Source organism: Natrix helvetica, assembly GCF_964273705.1.
Source record: "Natrix helvetica genome assembly, chromosome: Z".
Lineage (NCBI taxonomy): Eukaryota > Metazoa > Chordata > Lepidosauria > Squamata > Natricidae > Natrix > Natrix helvetica.
Genome location: NC_138554.1, coordinates 101,772,004 through 101,795,864, shown reverse-complemented (window position 1 = coordinate 101,795,864; position 23,861 = coordinate 101,772,004). Strand labels below are relative to the sequence as shown.

The 23,861-nt window shown below is 40.9% G+C and overlaps 1 protein-coding gene across 3 annotated transcripts; it reads left to right on the top strand.

Annotated features, from left to right (window-relative positions):
* Positions 1-968: 968 nt before the first annotated feature.
* On the top strand, positions 969-22,949 carry SP4 (Sp4 transcription factor). 3 transcript variants are annotated; one of them, XM_081971447.1, is made up of 6 exons: positions 969-1,068; positions 2,717-2,808; positions 3,083-4,613; positions 13,126-13,357; positions 13,514-13,713; positions 20,654-22,949. In XM_081971447.1, the coding sequence occupies exons 1-6, from the start codon at positions 993-995 to the stop codon at positions 20,899-20,901; spliced, it is 2,379 nt and encodes a 792-aa protein (XP_081827573.1). In that variant the 5' UTR covers positions 969-992; the 3' UTR covers positions 20,902-22,949. The 3 variants fall into 3 exon arrangements, with proteins under 3 accessions (XP_081827573.1, XP_081827574.1, XP_081827575.1); XM_081971448.1 differs by lacking the exon at positions 969-1,068 and adding an exon at positions 1,975-2,149; XM_081971449.1 differs by lacking the exon at positions 969-1,068 and adding an exon at positions 2,485-2,624.
* Positions 22,950-23,861: the final 912 nt, after the last annotated feature.

The window sequence follows — 23,861 nt, the reverse complement described above, 5'->3', positions numbered from 1 at the left end:
AACAAAAAACCGGCAGGGAAATTAATTGTTGGAAGGTTTCACTCAGAACCTACAGCTGGAGACAGTGAACACTGTCTTCTCTTAGAGTATCTCTGGTGTTAAGGAGATCCTGGCAGCAAGAGATTGAAATTCTACCTTGTTGGTATGTATGCTTTTCATGTTATGCTCTTAAATCTATATTCTTACTTAATAATAAGGCTTAAAATCCCTTTATTTACTTGAGTTTTTAACACCTTTTGGGTCCAAATTAATAAAGTCCCTGGGCACCTGATAACTGCCCTGAAATTTGGTGAAACATTGAGCTTCATTCTCCAAGTTCAGATGAAATAAAATTACAAGGTAAGGCAAGATAGTCAATAAGCTAAGTTATGAGGTCTAGGTTTTAGCATATAATTCGTTTAAAGGACCATTGTTAGCATGTTAAATTTTTGTATTTCCAAACTAAAGAATAGCTCTAGAGATTAAAAAGATGGCACATTAATCAAGAGTGCCTTTAAAATGCTTTCCAAAGTTCTTTTCTAGTTATAGAAATTATTTTAATCAGTTCAAACCTGTTGCTACCAAATTGTAATCTTATTACATTTTTGTGCCATCCAACTTATTCTAACAAAAAAGTACAAAGTAAACTTAGGTAGGTTAAGAAAACCGGGTAACATCATAAGACTAAATTTTGAATATGTTACTATCACTGGCATTTTTTCTTGTTTAAGTTTCTGCCCAATTGATTGCATCAGCTGTACTGTCTGCCCCCCCCCCACACACACACACACAAATAGTTCGGGTTATTTACTTCATGATTTGGGATTTTAATACTGGGCCATTGGGGGATGTAGCCCTGTCCTTTGTAGTTTGACCCAAACCAAATTCTGAATAATTCAGGGATTTTTGTTATTTAAATCTGTCTGCAAAATATCAGCTGACGGGCTAGATGCTAACATCCATAGCTTTCTCTACCGTGACATTTCTAAAACCAGCGAGGCTATGTCCTGCGAATGAATCACCCACCAGGTACACCGATCAGCATAAACTATAGCAGCGCAGACTTTGCAGAGAACTCTACTACACAAGGTACAGTAAAAGCCGAACTGGTAGCAACTGGTCTGCATTGCGCACGCGCTAACGATGCTGAGAACTACAAATCCCGGCATAGATTGTTCACCTTTACACAACCACTCACAAGCATTTTTTTTAAAAAAAAGCCTAAAACGTAGCCTTGAATTCGGACGCCAGGATGTAGCACTTTGCCCCTTGTTTTTACATTCCACTAGTAACCTAAATCGGCACAAGGGAAGATACGGATCCGCCTCGGCCAATATATTAGAAGGTTCAAGACCTTTGGTTAAAAAAAAGAAAAGGGGTGAACCGACTCCGGCGGGGCAAAAGTTGGTTCGCGCCTTCATTCGGGTTCCCATTTCATTCGTTCTCGGCTTCGCCGAAGCATGTCAATCAGCAACAATTTTGCAGGGAGATGGGGGGGGGGGTTGAGAACCACTTTGCGCCGCCCCTCCCTTAATCCCGCCTCCGCTTTCCTCTCCGTTATGTGGAGAGCGAGGCCGAGAGAGAAGTGGGGGAGGGGAGAGCGAGCCCCTTCTGCTTTCTTACTCCTCGCGCCTGCTGGGTGCGCCACCCTTTCCCCTCAGACTGTAACCGTTTCTGGCCTCTGCGGCCGGCAGGGCCTCCTCGCTAGAAGCTGACCTGCTTTCAAGCCTGGATCCGACTCCCGCGCGGCTCCAGCCTAGCGCCGCCCTCGCTCCTCCCCTCGCCTCCCTCCCCCGCCCCCTCCTTCTCCTCCTTCAGGCCAGCTGCCGCTTGCTTCGCTTGGCTCCTCGGTGGGGGTCAGCCGAGCCGTTCCCCCGGCCCCGCCCTCCTCTCTCCTCCGCTCCCTTCCCCCCTCCTCCCCCCGCTTCGTCCGGCTCTAAGTTGTCAATCAAGGCGCCTGGGCTGAGATAGGCGACGGCAGCGGGCGGAGAGACGGGCAGCTACGCCACAGCCCAGCGGCGGCCATTCGTGGAAAAATAGGCCGACCTGCTCCTCCCAGCTCCGGCAGCGACCGGCCTTCTCTCGCCGCTACCCCCAGCACCCCGCCCTCCGTCCCTCCCCTCCCTCCTCCTCGAGCCGCGCCTCAGCGGGCGTTAATGCGGGATGAGCGGTACGTAGCCCCCCCCTCCTTCCCTCCCTGCCTCCGCTGCCTCCCCGCGCCATCCCACCCGGCCGCCTCGTCCCTCCCGAGCCCCTTTCTCTTCCCTCCCTCCTTTTTCTCTCTTCCATTCCTTCTTTCTTTCCCAGCCCTCCTCCTGTGTACATCCATCCATCCCTCCTTCGCTTCTGTTTCCTCCCATTTTCCCCTCCCCTGCACCTCCCTGCTCCTGCCCCTAAAGCATCCTGGGCCACTCAGTAGCCGTGGATGCTTTAGGGGCAGGAGGAGGGGGAGGGTTGTGGGTGGTTTTTCCCCCCCTCTGCCTTACAGTCTCCGATAGCAGAAACCAATCAAAACTCCCCTTTCTGGGCGTTCATCGCCAGCCCCTGTAGGCCGGGTTTAAAACCACGTTTCTTAAATTCTCCCTGTTTTCCACTAGAGAAGTGGACAGTGGCTTTCAACTAGCAAAAGCATGGAGGACCCAGGGGTCAGTGAGAACGTTCTGATTATTTTCTGTGCCAAAATAGGCATAAAGGATGATGCTTAATAAATTTTGTTTCTCTCACTTTTTTTTTGAAGATCAAAAGAAGGAGGAAACTATGCCTTCCGAGGGAGAGAAATCTCCTGAGGCTGAGAATAACAATAAGAAGAACAAAACTGGAGCGTCTCAGGTAAAATGTCTTTAAAAATAGAGGAAAACAAGATGGGGGGAGGGATGGAAGTGGCAAACATTAGTTACATGTATTTCCAGGTGGGATTGATTTTTTTAAATCAAAATTTACTTTAGAGGGTCTTGAAAGGTTCAGTAGAAGAAGAAATTATTAGCTGGGTGGGTAATTTCCTATTTCTATACCGTTATGGTTAGGTAATTTTATTAATATATACAATGCTGTTACTGCTACTCTTTTATAATTTAGGTTCTAATACACATAATATTTTTGTTAGGATTCTCAGCCCTCCCCCCTGGCTCTGTTGGCAGCTACCTGCAGTAAAATAGGAACTCCTGGTGAGAATCAATCAACTGGACAACAGATTATTATAGATCCAAGTCAGGGTTTGGTTCAGCTTCAGAGCCAACCACAGCAGCTAGAATTAGTGACAACTCAACTTGCTGGAAATGCTTGGCAACTTGTTGCAGCTCCTCCTGCTTCAAAAGAAAACAACAACCAGCAACCCCCTTCTGTTGTTTCAACTGCAGCAAGTCCCTCCAATAGCAACAATGGAAATGTGTCCCCCTCAAAAACTAAACCAAGCAATTTTTCTGGAATAACTCCAGGACAATTTCAAGTCATCCAAGTTCAGAATTCAGGTGGTAGCGTTCAGTATCAAGTGATTCCGCACATTCAGACAACTGAAGGTCAACAAATTCAGATAAATCCTGCTAATGCCACAGCTCTGCAAGATATACAGGGTCAGATTCAGCTTATTCCTGCAGGGAATAATCAAGCTATTATTACAACTTCAAACAGGACAGCTTCTGGGAATATTATTGCTCAGAATCTGGCAAATCAAACAGTGCCTGTCCAGATTAGGCCTGGTGTTTCCATTCCATTGCAGCTACCCATTGCTGGTACTCAGGCTCAAGTTGTAACTTCATTGCCTATAAATATTGGGGGAGTGACTCTAGCATTACCTGTAATAAATGTTGCAACAGGTACTAGTTCTGGACAAATTGTCCAATCCACTGATAGTGGACTGTCCAATGGAAACCAGCTATTGTCCACACCTGTCACAACAGCTTCTGTTACTGCTATGCCTGAATCTCCTACTTCCACTTGTACAACTACAGCCTCTACATCATTAACAGGCACTGAAACATTAGTTACTACTGGCGAAACAAGCCAGTATGCAAGCACAGCAAATAGTTCTGAAACAAGTGCTGAAGAAACTCAAACTACCACATCTGAAACAGAGGCACAAAATTCTAGTCAGCTTCAATCCAATGGATTGCAAAATATGCAGGATCAGTCAAATTCACTGCAACAGGTTCAAATAGTAGGTCAGCCTTTTCTCCAGCAGATCCAGATCCAACAGCCTCAGCAGCAAATCATTCAAGCAATTTCTCCACAGTCTTTCCAGCTTCAGTCAGGACAAACTATTCAGACTATTCAGCAGCAGTCGTTGCAAAATGTTCAGCTGCAAGCAATGAGTCCAACACAAGTACTCATAAGAGCACCAACTTTAACCCCAACAGGACAAATCAGTTGGCAGACAGTACAAGTCCAAAATCTTCAAAGTCTCTCAAATCTCCAAGTTCAAAATGCTGGGCTACCCCAACAATTAACTATTACCCCTGTATCTTCAAGTGGTGGTACAATTGCTCAAATCGCACCGGTAGCTGTTGCTGGCACACCAATAACACTTAATGCTGCTCAGATTGCTTCAGTGCCTAATCTTCAAACAGTAAGTGTAGCCAACTTGGGTGCTGCAGGTGTTCAAGTGCAAGGAGTGCCAGTCACTATTACAAGTGTTGCAGGTAAGTCCTATCCTTTTGCAAGCATTAAAATACTGGTAGTCTTCAACTCACAATTTCATTTAGTGATTGTTCAAAATTACAACAGCACTGAAAAAAGTCACTTATGACACACTTATGACCTTTGTAGCATCCCCATGATCATGTGATCAAAATTCAGGTGCTTATGACCATTGCTGTGTCCCAAGTCATGTGATCTTTTGTGATTTGACAAACCAAGTCAATGAAGTCAGATTTACTTAACAGCTGTATTATTAAGTTATCAACTGCAGTGATTCACTTAACTTGCAGGAAAGGTCATAAAATGGGAAAAACTCAACAGATGTCTTACTTAACATAAATTTTGGGTTAAATTGTGGTCATAGGTCAAGGACTACTTGTACAGTATAAAATGTATTAATCTCTTCATACAATAGTATGTAAGGATAAATTTGCCATTAGAAAATAGTACCATTAATCAATATTACCTGAGCATTTACCAAGTCTTTTTTTTCTTAATTTCATGCTGAATTAGAGGAGTCTCAACCCAAGAGTTTTGGACAATGCCGAGGGCTGCCATGGAAAATCTAGAAATTCCTAGTAACTACACTGAGGGTTTTTTTTGGGGGGGGGGGTTGTTCTGGTAGGTAATTAAGCTGGACACATGTTTCTGTCCTGGCTTGGTCGATTTTCATCTGTTCAGAAGTCCGGGATTCATTAATGCAAACTGACTAATTTGTTTCTTCAAGAAAACTATATATTCTTTCTAAATCTGCAGAATAGCAACATAAACAACTTTTAAAGTTGTTTAGGAGTCTACTGGTCCACTTCAGGAAACTCAATTTTGCAACAATTCTTCTCAGCCCCAAGGAGCTTACAATCAACAAATCTCAATCTCTCTCTCTCTCTCTCTCTCTCTCTCTCTCTCTCTCTCTCTCTCTCTCTCTATCTCTCTATCTATCTATCTATCTATCTCTATCTCTCCCTTTCTCTCTCTCTCTCTCTCTCTCTCTCTCTCTCTCTCTCTCTGCCTATCTGTCTTTCTTTCTTTGTCTCTTTCTGTCTTTATGTCTATATCTCTATGTCTATATGTCTATCTTTCTGTCTCTCTCTCTCTCTCTTTTTCCCTCCCCCTTGTGTGTCTCTTGTCTCTCTTTCCCTCCCTCCCTCTCTCCCTCCCTCCCTCTCTCTCTCTCTCTCTCTCCCCCTCCAGTTCTAGCCTGCGGGGCTCACAAAAGTAAGTCTTGTGCGCAGCCAAAGGGTGGGGGCCTGTGGGTGGGTGGGGTGATGTGTGCAAGGCATATCCAGCCCACGAGTAGTAGTTTGAGGACTCCTGCACTAAATGAATGACTCGGGGGCTATCTCGTTATAGCATGTAATTTTTGCCTCTTTTCCCATATAACTTTAATATTTGAAGTGTGAAATTTCATGGAAAAGAATTGTTCCTGGGAACATGTTTTATGTTTAAGCTGTGTTCCCAGTCTACTAAAATATTATATGATAGCAATATATGTCATTATTACACATTATGTTTCCACCTATCCAAATACTGTTCACATAGACCAACCTTATAAAATACCAGGTTGGGAAAAGTTGATTTGTATTGAAAGGACATCATTATATTTTAAGGGAAGCTTGTTCTACAATGGGATACATTGATAGAAATATAGTTAAATTAAATACACTAAGATTCCATGTATAATAAAAGCTTTGTGTGTAAAATAATTCTAAATGCTGATTTTGGAGATGTCAAAAAACTTTTGAAAAGTAAGGAAAAATATGGTGAGTAAAAATGAAGCAGGAAGATACTTTATCTTTTGTTATGGCAAATAGATTTTTAATTAAGGGTATAATTTAGAAAGAAATGCAGTATGATACAATTATGCTCATTGCTTTTAAAAATGTACTGTGCAAGTATAATTTGCAGTTGAAGACCCTTGTATCAATGGGTGTTAAGAAAAGTTATGAAATAGAATTAGAAACTTGGTAATCTTTTTTTTTTACTAAAATTCAAGAAGTGTCTATATTATTTATATTTTACTGTAGGTATTCATACTTTATTATAGTTGTTTTTTATTTTGATAATTGAGCATAATATTGAAATTCATTGCAGCCTAAAAGTTGAAGTAGCTATTATCCATGATGTTAGGCAACAGAGATGGCATATATTTCACTGTCCTACATATATCTTTCTCAGTCCTAACTTCTTTTGCTGACATATACGTTATTGGTGCTGGAGTATAGAACAGCATACTGCTTTGGTCAGTCATATTCTGTGTCATGTCCCTCTTAATCACTGAGTTATATTTGGGTTGTAGCTCAGAGAAGAAACTAGTGCTTTTAGAGATCGAACAATTTTGTTTAGGTGAAAGCTCGATGTACTATTTCTAAGGAATATATTATAGCTTCCTTAGTTCCATTTTCCTGTTTAAAATCCATTCAGGCATTATGAAAATATAATTAGAGAATTATTTTGTAAAATATTTCTTTCAAACTAATTCAAAGTAAATTTTAAACAGAGAGTCCATACATTATTCCATTTATTTAGCATTTTTCACCCATTTTACCATACAAACATTTTTGTCTTCCTGGTTGATCTTAGGTAACTACTTTAGCAATCAGGTGGTCATCTCCAGAACATGATGATATCCGACTCAGATTGAACTCCTCCAAAAACAGTTTTATCAAGTTTAAATCTTTCAAAAATTCTATAATAATTAAGCCAATCATAAGCAAATCCTTCACTTATTAGTTTCTTTTGTTTTTATTTTAAATCCTTTTTAAAATGTCTATAAATCCAGGTATGTCATCCATTTAACTTCCAATAGAATCACTCTTCTATGTAATGCTTCATGAGATGATAGCCAAAGTGGCACTTTGCAGCAATCTTCTTTTATATTTCGACCATACATGTCCAATCGACTGCCTAATTCTATTCTTAAAACCAGGGTTAACTATTAGTTTGTCATACCACAAGTAAGCATGCAACCCAAATCTCAAATCAGAACCTTCAAAGTCTAACAACCATGAGTTTTTCAAACTTTCCAATCATTTAATCCTGTCAAAGAATAAACATAATACAATCTAAGATCTGACAAACTCTTACCTCCTCTTCTTTAGCATCCTATAAAAGCTTATATTTAATTCTTGGTTTTTTATTTTGCCAAATAAATTTAGATATATCTTTCTGCCACTGTTTAAAGGAGGAATCTTTAATCAATATTGGTATAGTCTGGAATAGAAATAACATTCTACATAGTACCCTCATTTTAATTACTGAAATTCTTCTCATCTATGACAAATTATTTTTTTCCATCTGTTTAAATCTGACTTTATCTTCTTCCATATTTTAACATAATTACTTTTATATCTTAGAATTCTCATCAGTAAGAATCATTTCCAAATACTATATCCTTTTCACAACTTTAAAACCAGTTTTAAATTCTACTTTCTTCTGGTGTCCACATTCGTATTCTTAAATATTATCGTCTTTAGTTTATTTTTAAACCCACCATTTCTCAAATATTTTAATCTTCAGTGCTCTCTAGTGGATCTTGCACAATCAAAACTAAATCATCAGCACAAAGTTTGAACTTAGGTGCTTTAATTTGTAATCCTTTTGCTCTATTATCTGTTAATTTTCCTCCCTTGTTTTTCTTGTTTGTTTTTGTTCTTTCAAGTCAGTATTGGTTCCTATTGGTTTCTGAGAAAGTTGCTGCAGTTTTCTTGGCAAGATTTTGGAAGTGGTTTGCTGTTGGTTGCTTCCTAGGGCTAAGAACATGACTGGCCCAAAATCATCTATAGACTGCATACCTAAAGCAGAATTAGAATTCATAATCTCCTGGTTTCTGGTTTGATGCCTTAACCATTATCCCAAACTAGCTTTCCGCTAGTTCATAGTTTTATGAAAAGCATTTTTAATCTAAAGCTTTGAACTTCATAAGACATTTTATATAGTTTCCATCTATTGAAGGCTGAATTAGGATTAATATTGTCAGGGTAAAAATCTTAAACTATTGAAGTTGGGAATAATATTGTGATTCATTGTAAATAGATTTATTCTGCTAAGGCAAGCCAGAATGTGTAGCTGAAAACTGGCTTAAGATATGGTTTATGCAATAAACATAACTCCAGGTTTGAGCATAGCTCTAAATTATTCATATTGGTAGGTGTGCTTAAAGTAGAGCAATGCTGCAGTTTTGCCTTTTTAATATATATTTCAGTTGATTCCATGCTGGTATAGGGCTTAATTCTAACCTTCAGCCCCCTAACCCTATATCTGCTCATGCTACTTAGGATTGAAGTTTATACAGAATGCAGTAGACAACTTTCATAGGCATTGTTATTGTATAATTTGCTGTGGACCTGTCTCAAAAGTAGGTAGCTTTAGAGCAAAGCAATATATATAAAAATGAGGATCTATATGAAGGTCTATATAGACTTTCGTATAGATCCTTATTTATATATATATTGTATGTGTGTTTGTTACAATATATATACTGTAAGTATTTTTTCATAAATACTCAATTTCATCTATTTTTTAAATATGTGATTAATGTTACATTTTCATTATATTAACATTGATTAAAAAGATTTTTTAATGTTAATTGTCTATTAAGACAAATATATTAAAAATGAAACTAAGACTTTAAGTGCGGTCAGTAGGATAGCTAGGTCTACTATGTAAGTCTGTTCTCTGGGCAGTAAAGTTCAAAAAATAGGTACTCTTTCTGAATATAAGTAAGTATATTTGAATTACAGAACTAACAGCTACAAATCAATTTCACATGCAATTCATTTATTTTTACTAGGTCTAATTGCTATTAATATACAAATAGCTTCTATTGCATTAAATGGGATCAAGAAAATAAAATAACAACTTGTCCCCCCCAAAAGCCCTAATATATGATGCTTATACTTAAAGATCAGTCAATTATGGGGTAGCTGCAATCAGGCCCCAATTTATTTCCCCAATATATTCTATGAAATCTTTACCTTTGAAATTCTTTACCTTTGAATATACTTATGACATTAATTACCAGGAGAATGTGTGTGTGTGTGGTTTTTTTAATGGAATTGGATATTTATAGGAAGATTCTTTGTGGTCTTTCACACACATAGGGATTAGAAGTAATGTACATTTTTTGAATCTTCAAAGTTAAGATAGATTTTTGAAATGGTGGCTTTAAAGTACCTGTTGTGCTCACTTTACCGCTCACTGTTCACTAGTTGGAGGAGATTTCCCTTTTAGACCAATAAAAGAGTATTGAAGTTGGGAGGTGGAATGGAAGGTGTGGAAGGCAGGGTAGGGCAGAGATGATTAGGGGACTGGAGGCTAAAACATGAAGAACAGTTGCAGGAACTGGATGTGTCTAGTTTAATGAAAAGAAGGACCAGGGTTGTCATTATAGCAGTGTTCCAATGTCTCAGGGGCTACCGTAGAGAAGAGAGAGTCAAGCTATTCTCCAAAGCACCTGATGGCGAGACAAGAAGCAATGGGTGGAAACTAATCAAGGAGAGAAGCAACCTAGAACTAAGGAGAAATTTCCTGACAGAACAATTAATCAGTGGAATAACTTGCCTCCAGGAGTTGCATATGCTCCAACACAAGAAGTTTTTAAGAAGATTTTGGAGAACCATTTGTCTGAAGTGCTGTAGGGTTTTCTGCCTAGGAAGGGGGTTGGACTAGAAGTCCTCCAAGGTCCCTTTCAATTCTGTTATTCTATTCTATTTTAGTGATGCCCATGTAACAGGAAATATGGGAGGCAAAAGGAGACACTCATGGGGAATAAGAACTCGGTATTTAATGCTGGTCTTATGTTCTGCTTCCTTACACTCATATACCTGGTCAGCAGATCTGTGGAGGGTCTGGTTTTAGGCTGCTGCTTTTAAATGCTTGATCAGCCTGTAATAAGTATTGCTTCTTGCATAGAAGACTGATCTGGCTTATTTCACTGAAACTTGGTTGAGCTTGGAGGGAGGTGTTCCTCTCTCAGAAATATTCCCACAGGTTATCGAGTATGGCATCAGACTGGACTACAGGAGGAGCAGGTATGGCTGTTGTCATCAGTCTCTGACAGCTTCCAGGAGTATGGCTCCACAAATGTCGAGTTAAGAGACTCTTTTTCTAATATTGGCCTTCAGGAATCACGTGGGATGCTACTACTGTACCGCTCCCTGCATGGAAGCTTCCTACCCAGGCTCCTGGACCTCAACTCAGGGCTGGCAGTGGAATTACCCAGGCTTTAGTTGTAGGGGGCTTCAATCTGCCATCCCTGGGAATGAGATTGGAAGTAGCCCAGGATTTAATGGAAGCCATGATTCTATGGGCCTGTCCTAGATCCTCCAGGGTGTACTAATCTCTGGTGTTCTTTTCAGAACAGTCCCTATCTAATCTAGAGTTGGTGGGCATATCTTTTCTTCCCTGCCATGGTCAGCTCATAATTTGGTGGCAATGAGTTTCCCTAGGCCTGTACACCCTTGCAGAGAGACAGGGCATTTTAAGTTGATCTGCCCCAGCAGTTAACCCAGACGGATTTCAAAGGAACTGGGGGTTATAACTGCAGATCTGCTGTGTAGTCCTCCAAAGTTCCTTGTCACCACTTGGAATAGGAAGGTGACTCAGGGTCCGAATAGGATAGCGCTCATGCAACCTTTCCCAACCCATAGATTTCTTCATCCCCAATAGTATATAAAGATACTGAGAGGGATGAAGAGATGTGTAGAGTACCGCTGGCAGAAGACAAGGGATAAATTCAATCAAACATGAATAAGATATGCTATTAAAACCTACTGCATGGCAATTCAGGCAGCAAAGTACTTCACACTAATTGTGTTTGCATATAATTGGCCAACAGCCTTCTTTAAGGTGAACTATCGACCCTAGCAAAGGAGGATACAGAAATCTATCTGAGAAAATGCTGAGGAATCTGCTGATTTCTTTGGAAGACAAAATTGTTCAGATTCATTTCCAATTGCTGGTCTCGTAGAGGAACCCAGGGCAAGTTCTTGCCCAGTTATTTGGGAATGATTTGACCCTGTTGTTCTTGAGGAAGTAAACAGACTCTAAAGAATATGAGTACAAGCACCTGTGTTTTAGGTCTATTCCCCTCTTGATTTACAAAAGCTTTTGGGAAGGTACATAACTACTAGATACTCAGTTTTTATTTTTATTTTTAAAAAGAGCAAAGAAAAGAAGATGATTCACTGGTTTTTACCTTGACTAAGAAAAAAAGACTAAGATCCAAAGCCTGTTTAGATAGCCTGCTTAAAGCTCACAATTGAGAATGGGATCTGCCTAGTGATCCATTATCTATACTCCAGTATTTGAGGCATTATATTTATTTCCTTTCATCCTTGGAATAATTATGAGTCAGACTCTTGGGAACTGTCCTTCTGATTTTTTTTAGTTATTTATTTTTCTAACAGTTCGTTTATGTGATTGGGCTTGTACATAATATTGTCACCAAAATAAAGTATTTCATCTCTGAAGAAATCCTTCTCTCATATTTTATTTTCTAATATAAGAATAAGATCCCTCTCCTAAAAATTATGAATTAGGATGGGCTCATCAAACCTGAAAATAAAAAGACAAACGTAACTGTTGTAACGTGCATATACCCTTAAAACTTAAAACCCAAACAGCTAAACCAGGTTTGCTTTTATTTTCGTGTCTAATTACTATCCATTCACCTCACTTCCATCTCTTTCTTGCCATGAAGCTAATTTTTTCTCCTCATGTCATCCTTGATTTTCCCTCTTTTATTGTTTTGTGCTGAAAAAACTATATACTTCTTAGTGTTCCACTTATGGTATGAATGTGTAAGATCTTTGGCCAAATGGAGTTGGTCACTTCCTTTACCCTGGTTACTGACTTCATTAAGTCACTGTGTTCTAATCAATTCCTCTTTAATTTTTCGTATAAATCTGCTTTAAAGAAGGAGATGAATAATGTAACTTTTTCCTCATTTTCATATATATCACTTTTTGCTGTTTAAAGTGCTTTTCTTCCTATTGTCTCTTGGTATTTTATTGCTAGAGGGACACACTGGCTAAGACGGTGAGCTTATGTGCAAGGGGAACCTTTACTTTATTTCATTACTTCTGCAAGTCTTTTGAGCTATTTTATGCATTTCTTTGAAACTGAGCATTGATTTCAGTCTTTTAACTTCTCATCCAAGAAGCTTCATGGGTGATTGAGAATCTCAACAGACATTTTTGGCAGTGGTTTTTACTATGCACTGTGGAAATTACTGCAACCATGATAGCAATCTCAGATGAGGAATTCGGTAATTCTTTCACTCCATAGTTACTTTATAGTTAGCAGAGAGTATGTTTCAGTATTAATAACTTCATATTTTATTTAAAAATTTGGGGTTTAATACAATTGAAATATGCATCCCAAAGTATTTGTATGGCTTGATTTTATATACCTGTAGAACTTTTTATGTAGTAAACAAGATACAAGAATATATATATATATATATTATAATCTCGCTGTATTAAATAAAAAATTAAAATTTTTCTTACTTTCAAGGTCAACAACAAGGGCATGATGGGGGAGTGAAAGTACAGCAAGCAACAATAGCTCCTGTAACTGTAGCGGTTGGAGGTATAGCTAATGCAGCAATGGGTGCAGTTAGTCCTGATCAAATAACTCAAGTGCAGCTGCAACAAGCTCAGCAAGCATCTGATCAAGAAGTGCAGCCTGGCAAAAGATTAAGAAGAGTTGCTTGTTCATGTCCTAATTGTAGAGAAGGGGATGGAAGGTATTTGCCATATTTACTATTAAATATCAAATATCTTAGGATCAAAGCATTTATTCTGCTTGCATATTTCTGTTACATCTTTAATGACATTTTTATTAATGTAGCCCTTATTTGAAATTGTTCTGACTTTAACTAATAGTGATTTGTATTCGATAGAAGCAGCAGTGAACCAGGAAAGAAGAAACAACATATCTGCCATATTGAAGGCTGTGGTAAAGTATATGGGAAAACATCTCATCTTCGGGCACATCTTCGCTGGCATACAGGGGAAAGGCCATTTGTGTGCAATTGGATCTTCTGTGGAAAAAGATTTACAAGAAGTGATGAATTGCAGAGACATAGACGAACCCATACAGGTGAGTGAATAGATTAGATAAATATTTTAAAAAATAAAATATGTTTACATTTTAATGTTCTGGTATTTAAACTTATATAACATTTGAATATGTTTCCTTCAATCAGAATTTACTAATTAATACTTCAGAGTCCTTATTGAGCTTAATTTTTTTTAAGATTATTGGAAATGAAAGCTCAATTACTATTTAAAAATAATTGGGAGACACATTTGAACAGTTTCACAATATGTGTTACTAGTTATTTTTGCATTTACCAAATAATCATAATTTCTCAGTTCTCTATTATTATTATTATTATTTATTTGATTTATCAGTCGCGCCCTCTCCGCGAAGGGACTCGGGGCGACGTACAATCAAATATATAGGCGTGTGGCCTGGAGGACGTAAATACATCAACATTTAACAATTCAAATAGAAATAAAAGCCACAAAGTTAAGATAAATAACAGTAAAATTACAACAATTAAAACAGTTGAAATACCCAAAAGATTTAAATTACAGTTTAAAATTGCCAGGGAGGTTAGAGAGTTCTAATTAAGCCAGGCCGGCTAGTTGGAACAGGTGGGTCTTGAGTTTCATGTGGAAGGAGCGGAGATCAGTCGTTGTCCTAATATCTGGGGGGAGGTCGTTCCAGAGGGCTGGGCCCATCACAGAGAAGGCCCTACTCCTGGGCGCCGCCCTCTGGCACTGCCTAGTGGACGGCACCCGGAGGAGTCCCCCTCTGTGAGAGCGGATTGGTCGCAGGGATGTATGGGGCAGGATACGATCCCGCAAATAACTAGGTCCTGTGCCATGGAGCGCTTTAAAGATGGTGATTAACACCTTGAAGCGCACCCGGTAGACCACAGGGAGCCAGTGCAGCTCGCGCAGGAGAGGTGTTACATGGGTGAACCTCGTTCTCCCCATAATTGCCGCGCGGCCGCATTCTGGATCAGCTGTAGTCTCCGAGTGCATCTCAAGGGGAGCCCCATGTAGAGAGCATTGCAGTAGTCCAGACGGGACGTCACCAGCGCGTGAGTGACTGTGTGAAGGGCATCCCGGTCCAATAGGGGGCGCAATTGGCGCACCAGGCGAACCTGGTGGAAAGCCCCCCTCGCCACGGCTGCCACATGGTCATCCATAGACAGCCGGGCGTCTAGGAGGACGCCCAAATTGCGCGCCCGCTCCACGGGGGCCAGCTGCTTGCCCCCGATGGCCAGCGATGGAATACACTGGTTGAACCGGGGGGGCGGTAACCACAGCCACTCCGTCTTGGAGGGGTTGAGTCTGAGTCTGTTGTCTCCCATCCAGACCCGTACGGCTTCCAAACACCGGGACATCATTTCGACGGCCTCGTTGGGGTGGTTCAGGGTGGAGATGTACAGCTGCGTATCGTCAGCGTACAGATGGTATCCCACCCCAAAACCATGGATAATCTCACCCAGCGGCTTCATATATGTGTTGAACAGGAGGGGCGAGAGGACCGACCCCTGTGGCACCCCACAAGTGAGTGGCCTCAGGGTCGACCTCTGCTCCCCTGCCAACACACATTGCGTCCGGTCGGAGAGGTAGGAGCAGAACCACCGCAACACGGTGCCCCCTACCCCCAACCCCTCCAGCCAGCGCAATAGGATACCATGGTCGATGGTATCAAAAGCCGCTGAGAGATCTAATAGGACCAGGATAGAGGAACAGCCCCTATCTCTGGCCCTCCAGAGATCATCCACCAACGCGACCAAGGCCGTCTCTGTGCTGTGCCCAGGTCGGAAGCCGGACTGGCGCGGGTCTAGATAATCAGATTCCTCCAGGTGACGTAGGAACTGTTGAGCCACCACACTCTCTACAACCTTCGTTAAAAAGGGAAGGTTGGAGACGGGACGATAATTAGCTAGCTCAGTTGGGTCCAGCGAAGGCTTCTTGAGCAAGGGCCTCACAACCGCCTCTTTCAAGGCGGCTGGCAGGAACCCCTCACTCAATGAAGCGTTCATTAGTCCCAGTAGCCAGCCTCATGTGACCTCCCAGGATGCCAGTACAAGCCAGGAGGGACACGGGTCTAATAAACATGTGGTGGCTCGCAGTCGCCCACGCAGCCTGTCCAAATCCTCGGTGGCAACAGAGTCAAACTCCTCCCAGAATGGTCTCTCAAGACACGCCTTGGACGTCCCCTCTGGAACACTGACGGGGACCCATTCCCTCCGGATTTGAGCGATTTTATCCTGCAGGTATTCCCCAAATTCCTCTGCCCTGCCCTGCAGAGGAGCTTCCCGCGGCCTCTGTGACAAGAGTGAGCAGGTCACCCGAAACAGGGCGGCAGGGTGGTTCTCTGCGGACGCAATAAGAGTGGCGCAATGTCGACGTTTGGCCACTCTTAATGCCACAAGGTAGGTCCTTAAGTAGGTTCTTACCTGTGTTCGATCAAATTCGGAACGGGAGGATCTCCATCTGCTCTCTAGGCGTCTCTTGTGGCGTTTCATCGCCCTTAGCTCCTCGTTAAAGGAGCCAGGGCGGTTCGTTGCCACCGGAGAGGTCGCAGAGGTGCAACCCGGTCTAAGGCCCCGGTGGCCGCACTATTCCATGCGGCTACCAGGTCCTCCATCCAGGAGCGGGTCAGGTCTACAGGAAGTGGCCCAAGCTCCGTCTGGAACCTATCCGGTTCCATCAGGCGCCTGGGGCGGAACCATCTAGGACAATCTGGTTCCGCCTCCCCGCGGAGGGGGGTAGCACCAGGGAAATCGAGCCGGAGAAGTGAGTGATCTGACCATGACAGGGGCGTAATGACTAGATCCCCTAATCCTAGATCCCTCATCCACTGTTCGGAGACAAAAACAAGATCCAGTGTGTGGCCTCCCTCGTGCGTGGGGCCCTGAATTAATTGAGTCAGGCCCATGGCTGTCATGGAAGCCATGAACTCCCAAACCACCTCGGATGCTTCTCCCATCGATGGCAGGTTGAAATCCTCCATAACTAGAAGTTTGGGGATCTCAACCGCCATCTCTGCGATCCGCTCGAGGAATTCAGGCAGGGCCGCTGATGTATAGCGAGGAGCGAAGTATACAATCAGCAGGCCCAGCTGCCTCCCTGGGCCCCATCTCATGCCCAGAGACTCACACCCGGATATCTGCGGCACAGTGAACTCTCTCGGTTCCAGATTCTCCCGTATAATTACCGCTACCCCACCACCCCTACCCTGGGCCCGTGGCTGGTGGAACACTCGGTAGCCTGGTGGGCACATTTCCACGAGGGGTAAACCTCCCTCGTGGCCCAACCAGGTCTCCGTTATTCCTGCGAGGTCTGGCTCCCCCTGTAAAATCAGATCGTTAATGAGGGCCTTGTTGACGACGGACCTCGCATTACACAACATCAGCCTCAGGCCCTGGCTCTGTAGATCCTGGCCACCTAGAAAGCGGGGGTTGGTACAAATGACCGGGCGCGTCCAACGACCACGGTCTCCCAACCGACTACAAGTTCTTCGTCTGTCCTCGCACCCACCCCTCCCTACGACCGTTGGTATAACAAAGCCCTCTATTGGAACATTATTTTCCCTCCTCCCCCCCACTCCGCTCACTTCCCTCCTGACCACACCTGTTCGCCTGGCTCTAACCACACTCCTGGCCTGTATAACCCTCCCCCCCACCCTGGAGCCCCCTAAAACATTTTAAAAACATTTAATTAAAAACCCCTAATTCCCCGCTTCCTCCACCTCTATGGGTTAATGAACCCGTCATCAAGGTGGGCCCTGGATAGGGCAGGGGGCCATACCTGCGAGAGGGGGGACTCTCGCAACTGTAACAGGTCTGACCTCAAATAAATAGCGATCTTCTGGCTGCAACAGGGCTAAGCTCGTAACAGGGTGGTGTAATGCTGGCATAAGTTAGCAAGTTAAAAGTCAGGGTTCCATATGAAAGAGGAAAAATGGATGTCCATAGTCCACATCCTGCATGGAAAGGATGGTAAACCAGTCCGCGGTCTAGATAGGAGCTAGAAAGCAGTTCGTAAGTTTGTAAAAGGCGATAGGGCAGAGATCCCAGTTAGAGTAAGTAAGTAAGCGGGGGGGCAGATTGACAGCGAAGGGCAGGGTAAAGAAGTCAGAAAAGCTCAGGCATAGACCCTCATCCTCATCCTCTCATCTCCATGGCCCATCTCCGTTCCGGCCGGCCTCAAATCTTCCTGCTGGTCTTCCAGCGGCCTGCAGCGGCCTCTGGCGCCTCGGGTCTCGCTCCACCCCCTCGCGGCTCTCATACGGTCCTCGCCGGCTTCCCATTGATCTAAAGGCTCACCACGGCCGGGAAAATGGCGTTCGGTGTTTCTCGTCGCCACGCCGTCGCCGCTCGGGTTGCTAGGTCAGGCGCCGTTGCCGCTTGGGTCGCTCGGGTCGTCCTCGTTGTCCCCGTAGCCATTTCTCCGCTGCTCAAGCTGCCGCTCAGACCATCCCTCCGCTGCTCGGGCCTTTGCTTCTAACTCCATCTCCGGACGGTGCGTTCTCCTCTTTCCTCCTGGTTGTCTGACCACCCTGGAGGACCAGCTTGATCCTAAAAAGAGCTAGGGTGGTTGCTAACTAAATTCCCGGCCCTCGGGATGGCAAAGAGGGCCGGCAGCATCCCTGCCCCGTCGAGGAGCCCCCATAATCAAAGGGAGCTCAGAGGCAGACCGCCATTCCTCCTAGGAAGCTGCTCCTCCTTTTATCTATCTATCCCTGAAATAAAGTGAGTATTTTGTGGATCAATCCCTGCATGAAATCGGTGAAATTGTTTTTAATTTGTATTTTTTTAAAATTATAATTAGTTGATAATAGTACAGTGTAACTTGCTGTGAGCAGTAAGTATTCAGATTTTTTCTTTTTAAATTTAGTGTTTCCATGTTGATTTTTACAATACATAATTTCAAATTCAATTCTTAAGATACAGTAGGAAATTGTATGAAGAGTACTCTGACTAGATGCATAAGATGTAAATTGGAAGCGAATTGAAAGAATATCTATCTTAACAATTAAAAAGATCACATGAAATCATGATTGCTTAGTCATTGCATTTCTGTTTGAGAAGATACTTAAAATATAGTGGTGGACCAACTGAAATAATTTGGCAGAAAATCCTGTTATGTTAGAACTTTTCAGTTAGATTCAAGATCTTATTTTGGGATTGAATTGTTGTTATTAAGTATCCTGTCCTAAAGAATAGAAATATTATAATTGTTTGATTTCTTGATAACCTTTAAGAATAATTATAATTGCTTTTAGCACTGTTGACTGATCATCCTTTTGAGAGAGGAAAGAGATGGTTGCACTCCTATTTGATGGTTGGTGACACAGTAAATCTTTCTAGCTTCTGGTAATCCTATTGCATTGGAAATTTCTATTCTATTTCTGATGACCCTCAGATTATTTCTTAAACAATTTTAAAGAATAATGCCATCAACATCCTTCTGAAATACAGCTTAGTTTGTAAGACTTATCTGAATTAGGACATAGTGACAAGCTCAGTAAAATATAATTAGCCTAAATAGATGTTGGTAGCAGAGAATTTCTGTGCTTGGCAGTTCTAGATATAAGATATAGATAATTTCCTGTTAATTGAAATTTCTAGAGGTACAGGAATGGAATTGCTCATATATGAAACATTTTACTAGAAGGCCAAGTTGCTCTTATGGCAAAGAATATATTTTATGACTTAACAATGTTAGGAGCTGTGGTGGCACAGTTATTAGAATGTAGTATTGTAGGCTAATTCTCCCCACAGCCTCTAGTTCGATCCTGACCAGCTCAATGTTGACTCAACCTTCCATCCTTCCAAGGTCAGTAAAATGAGGACCCAGATTGTTGGGGGCAATATGCTGACATTTGTAAAGCACTTAGAAAGTGCTATCTACAGTATGAAGCAGTGCTATATACAGTATATAAGACTAAGTGCTGTTGCTATCAATAATCTCATTTCTGTGTACAATTACTCATTGAGTGCTACTCGTATGCACTATATAGATGCTGTTGTAAGTGAACAATGCAACAAAAAGTTATGATGCAGCGCATATAGCTAATAACAAAATTATACATTGCACTGGCTACTGATTATTAATAGGCTTGATTCGGATTTGAAGTATTAACCTAGAAGTGTTTAAATGAGCTGGAACCAGGATCCCCTTGAATTGTTTTCTTATATTGCAATTATTGTTAGAGGCTTTCAGGATTATACCATAAAATATCTGTATTTCCTAAAAATGCTAACTGTACAGCAATCATGAATAATCTTTTTGTGTTGTGGGGCCAATATTTTAAAATGCTTTCACTGCAAAAAATAAACATTTAAGGCCTTTCATTTCAGTTAAGTGTATGTTGAAGACATTTTATGTTTTGGTGTTGATATATAGGATGTTCTTAAATTATGCTTGATGTGTTCTTTGTTGTATATGACAAAGAATTTAGAAATACATAAATATAAAGCTACTTAAGATGTTTCGAATTGGTCATAACTGTAAAGAAAAGGAAGAAAGAACTCAAAGAGGTGTAAGTATTATACTGTATATACAAGTATTTCAGTTACTTATATTCTTCAGCGTACTTAACTTCACTTTAAAAATCAATACAAATATTTTCCATTGAAAATCATTTGAATATGTTTTAATACAATAAACCTTCAGTTTAATAAAATTATTTGGCAGACTTCATAACCTAAACTGAAAATCTTTTCAACATGGAACACTTTCCTTACTAACCCTTTATCCCCACCACTGCCAGCAATCATATCCCAGCAGCCCACATGTTTTCTGTTTTCTCCAGCACCTTTCCTTCTCTCCCATCAAAAAATCTAATTAGCTCTTTAAGCAGCACTTGATTTTAACAGATACCTCTTTCTCCCATCAGAGTGTTAAATTGAAGATTATACTTACAGGGAAAAAATGTTAGTCACGGCACTGTACTACATTATGCTTAGAAGATTGCCCATGATGTTAATTTGAACATTTCTTGACAGGGGAGAAAAGATTTGAATGTCCAGAGTGTTCTAAAAGATTTATGCGAAGTGATCATCTCTCCAAGCATGTCAAAACACATCAGAACAAGAAGGGTGGAGGAACAGCCCTTGCTATCGTTACCTCAGGTGAATTGGACCCTTCAGTTACTGAGGTTCTTGGATCTCCAAGGATTGTCACAGTAGCAGCCATTTCTCAAGATTCAAATCCAGCAACTCCAAATGTTTCAGCAAACATGGAGGAATTCTGAAATAATTACATAGATGCCTAGAACTGCACTTAAGTTTACATACTTTTCAAGATACAGAAGTGGGCTGGTAAAAGTGTATTACAGAGCAGGAAATCATGTATTCAGTCTTGATTACTATAAGTATTCCAAGCTGGAGAATTAGCATAGAAAGTGTACTTTGTACAATAAGACAACATTAAAAAAAAGAAAGTAGAACCAATTCATATAGATAAATTATGGATAAAACAGATTAGGAAAATGTTACTTCCAGACAGCACTGATTTCTGTAGCTCTGTATCACATAAATAATTTTTGATTGGATTTATCTTCCAGGATGAGATGTAAATGTTTGTTGTAGCAACAAACTGTAAGAATATGCAACAGAATTGCTGCTGATTAGAGTTTTCCTTTAAAAATCTAGTATTTTCATGGGAATTGACTTTGTCCAAAAGGCACAAAAATATGAAGTACCCTAGTGAAGATGAAAACTTTTTTTTTCTTTGTGAGACATATATATTAAATTGGGCCATCTTTATTCATTTGTTAAAAATCAGATGGCAGCATGTGAAATGGATCTGAGGTACATCTCAGATAATTTTGGCCACTACATTATAGTAGTGTATATAATGACAATCAGTAAATATAGATTATTCTCTTTCTAGAAGAGATGAGAGATCTACAGAGTCAGTGTATTCTGTAGTAAATACTGAACTTCAGAAATATATTAACATAAAACTTTAATTAATTTCTATGTAAAAATTAAATTTGATAATATGTGTTACAAAACTTGTATCTTAATTCATCCCATTTCATGATACAGGATCTATTCTTAAAAACTATTTAATCTCTGTTTTTAAGCCAGTAATTTAAATACTTAAATTTTATTCAACATTTGGAGATAATGGGAAGTGGAATGTTATAAGAATGTAGCATTTATGCACCATTTATAACATTTTTTCAATAGCAAACATTAGGGTAAATGTACTGAATAATTTAGAATTAACGAAACTAACCAAAGAAAAAGATTAGCAACCAAAAGTATAACTCTGAAATAATTATCTGCTCCTTATGAAAAATATTGGCTGGGATACAAAGAGCTAATTTTGGTTTGCTCAAGAGTTTCTGTCCAGCAAGTAAGAAGATTTCAACCTTTTCTTTCCTTTGAAAACTTTTTTTTTTCTTAACAGATTGTGGTGCCCTCTGACCTTAGTTATTTGCTACTAGACTAGTTAACATCCTCCCTCTTAGTGTGGTTGGGTTGTGGTTTTCTCCTTAGTAGTCCCTTAATTAGCCTTTTGTATACTGATAGATTGTTTGTCTGAGTTGATACTCCCAATTTAGGTCTATAACAGCTACTTAGTTAAAAAGGAAACAAAAAAGTCAAAACATATCTTCTCCAGCAATCAATACTCAGGAAAGCAGGGATTAACACCCGACAATCAAGCAGTAAATAAAAGTGTAGTCAAGGAACTACCAAGAAGAAAATGTCACCCCCATCCATGCTAGCAAGGCAAGCTCCTACAAAACCCACTTTCTCCCAGCACTGAAGATGTTATCTAGTCTGGTAGCGAAACACCTATTTAAAGCAAGAACCAGCCTCAGAGTGCCAAGGACTCCACAGTTCCAACCCCAAGTTATATGTGTTCTCTTCTATTGATATAACAGTTTGGGTGCACAGAGTATTTTGCAAAAAATTTTTGGAGTCCAGCAATTTCTTACATGTTTCCCCGTCCTGTATCACAGAAATTAAACAAACCAGTAAATAGTGAAAAAATAATTATTTTCATATTTCAGAAACAAAATACAGTATATTCTGAACATGTGTGAAGGTGATGTGCCTGTAATGTGGGTTTCTTTAATAATAACTCACTGAAAATAGTAAAAGAAATGAAAATTATTACAGATCCAGCTCCTTTTACTGAATACTGGTCATCCAATTTGGTTCCTTTGCAAGGAATGCACATTTTGTGTATACAGTTGAAAGAAAAAGTATGTGAACCCGTTGGGATTACGTGGAGTTTTGCATGAATTGGTCATAAAATGTGCTCTGAACGTCATTAAGTCACAACAATAGAAAAACAGTCTGCTGAAAATAATACTACACAAACATTAGATGTTGCCATTGTTTAATTAAACATAACATGTAAACATTCACAGTGCAGGGAGGAAAAAGTATGTGAACCGTTGGACTTAATAACTGGTTGACCCTCCTTTGGCAGCAATAACCTCAACCAAACGTTTCCTGTAGTTGCAGATCAGACCTGCACAATGATCTGTAGTAATTTTGGACTACTCCTCTTCACAAAACTGTTTCAGTGTAGCAATATTCTTGGGATGTCTGGTGTGAATCGCTCTCTTAAGGTCATGCCACAGCATTTCAATCAGGTTGAGGTCAGGACTCTGACTGGGCCACTCCAGAAGGTGTATTCTGTGCTGTTGAAGCCATTTTTTTTGTTGAATTACTTGTATGCTTTGGGTCATTGTCCTGTTGCATCACCCATCCTCTGGAGCTTCAGTTGGCGGACAGATGGTCCTATGTTTTCCTGCAAAATGTCTTGATAAACTCTGGAATTCATTTTCCCATCAATGACAACAATCCATCCAGGCCCTGAGGCAGCAAAGCAGCCCCAAACCATGATGTTCCCTCCGCCATGTTTTACAGTGGGGATGAGTTTTTGATGTTGGTGTGCTGTGCCTTTTTTTCTCCATACATAGTGTTGTGTGTTTTCCCCAAACAAATCAATTTTGGTTTCATCTGTCCACGGTATATTTTGCCAATAGTGCTGTGGAACATCCGGGTGCTCTTTTGCAAACTTCAAACGTGCTGCAATATATTTTTGTACAGCAGTGGCTTCCTCTGTGGTGTCCTCCCATGTACTCCATTCTTGTTTAATGTTTTCCTTATTGTAGATGTGTCAACAAAAATGTTAGCATGTGCCAGAGATTTCTGTAGGTCTTTAGCTGACACTCTAGGATTCTTC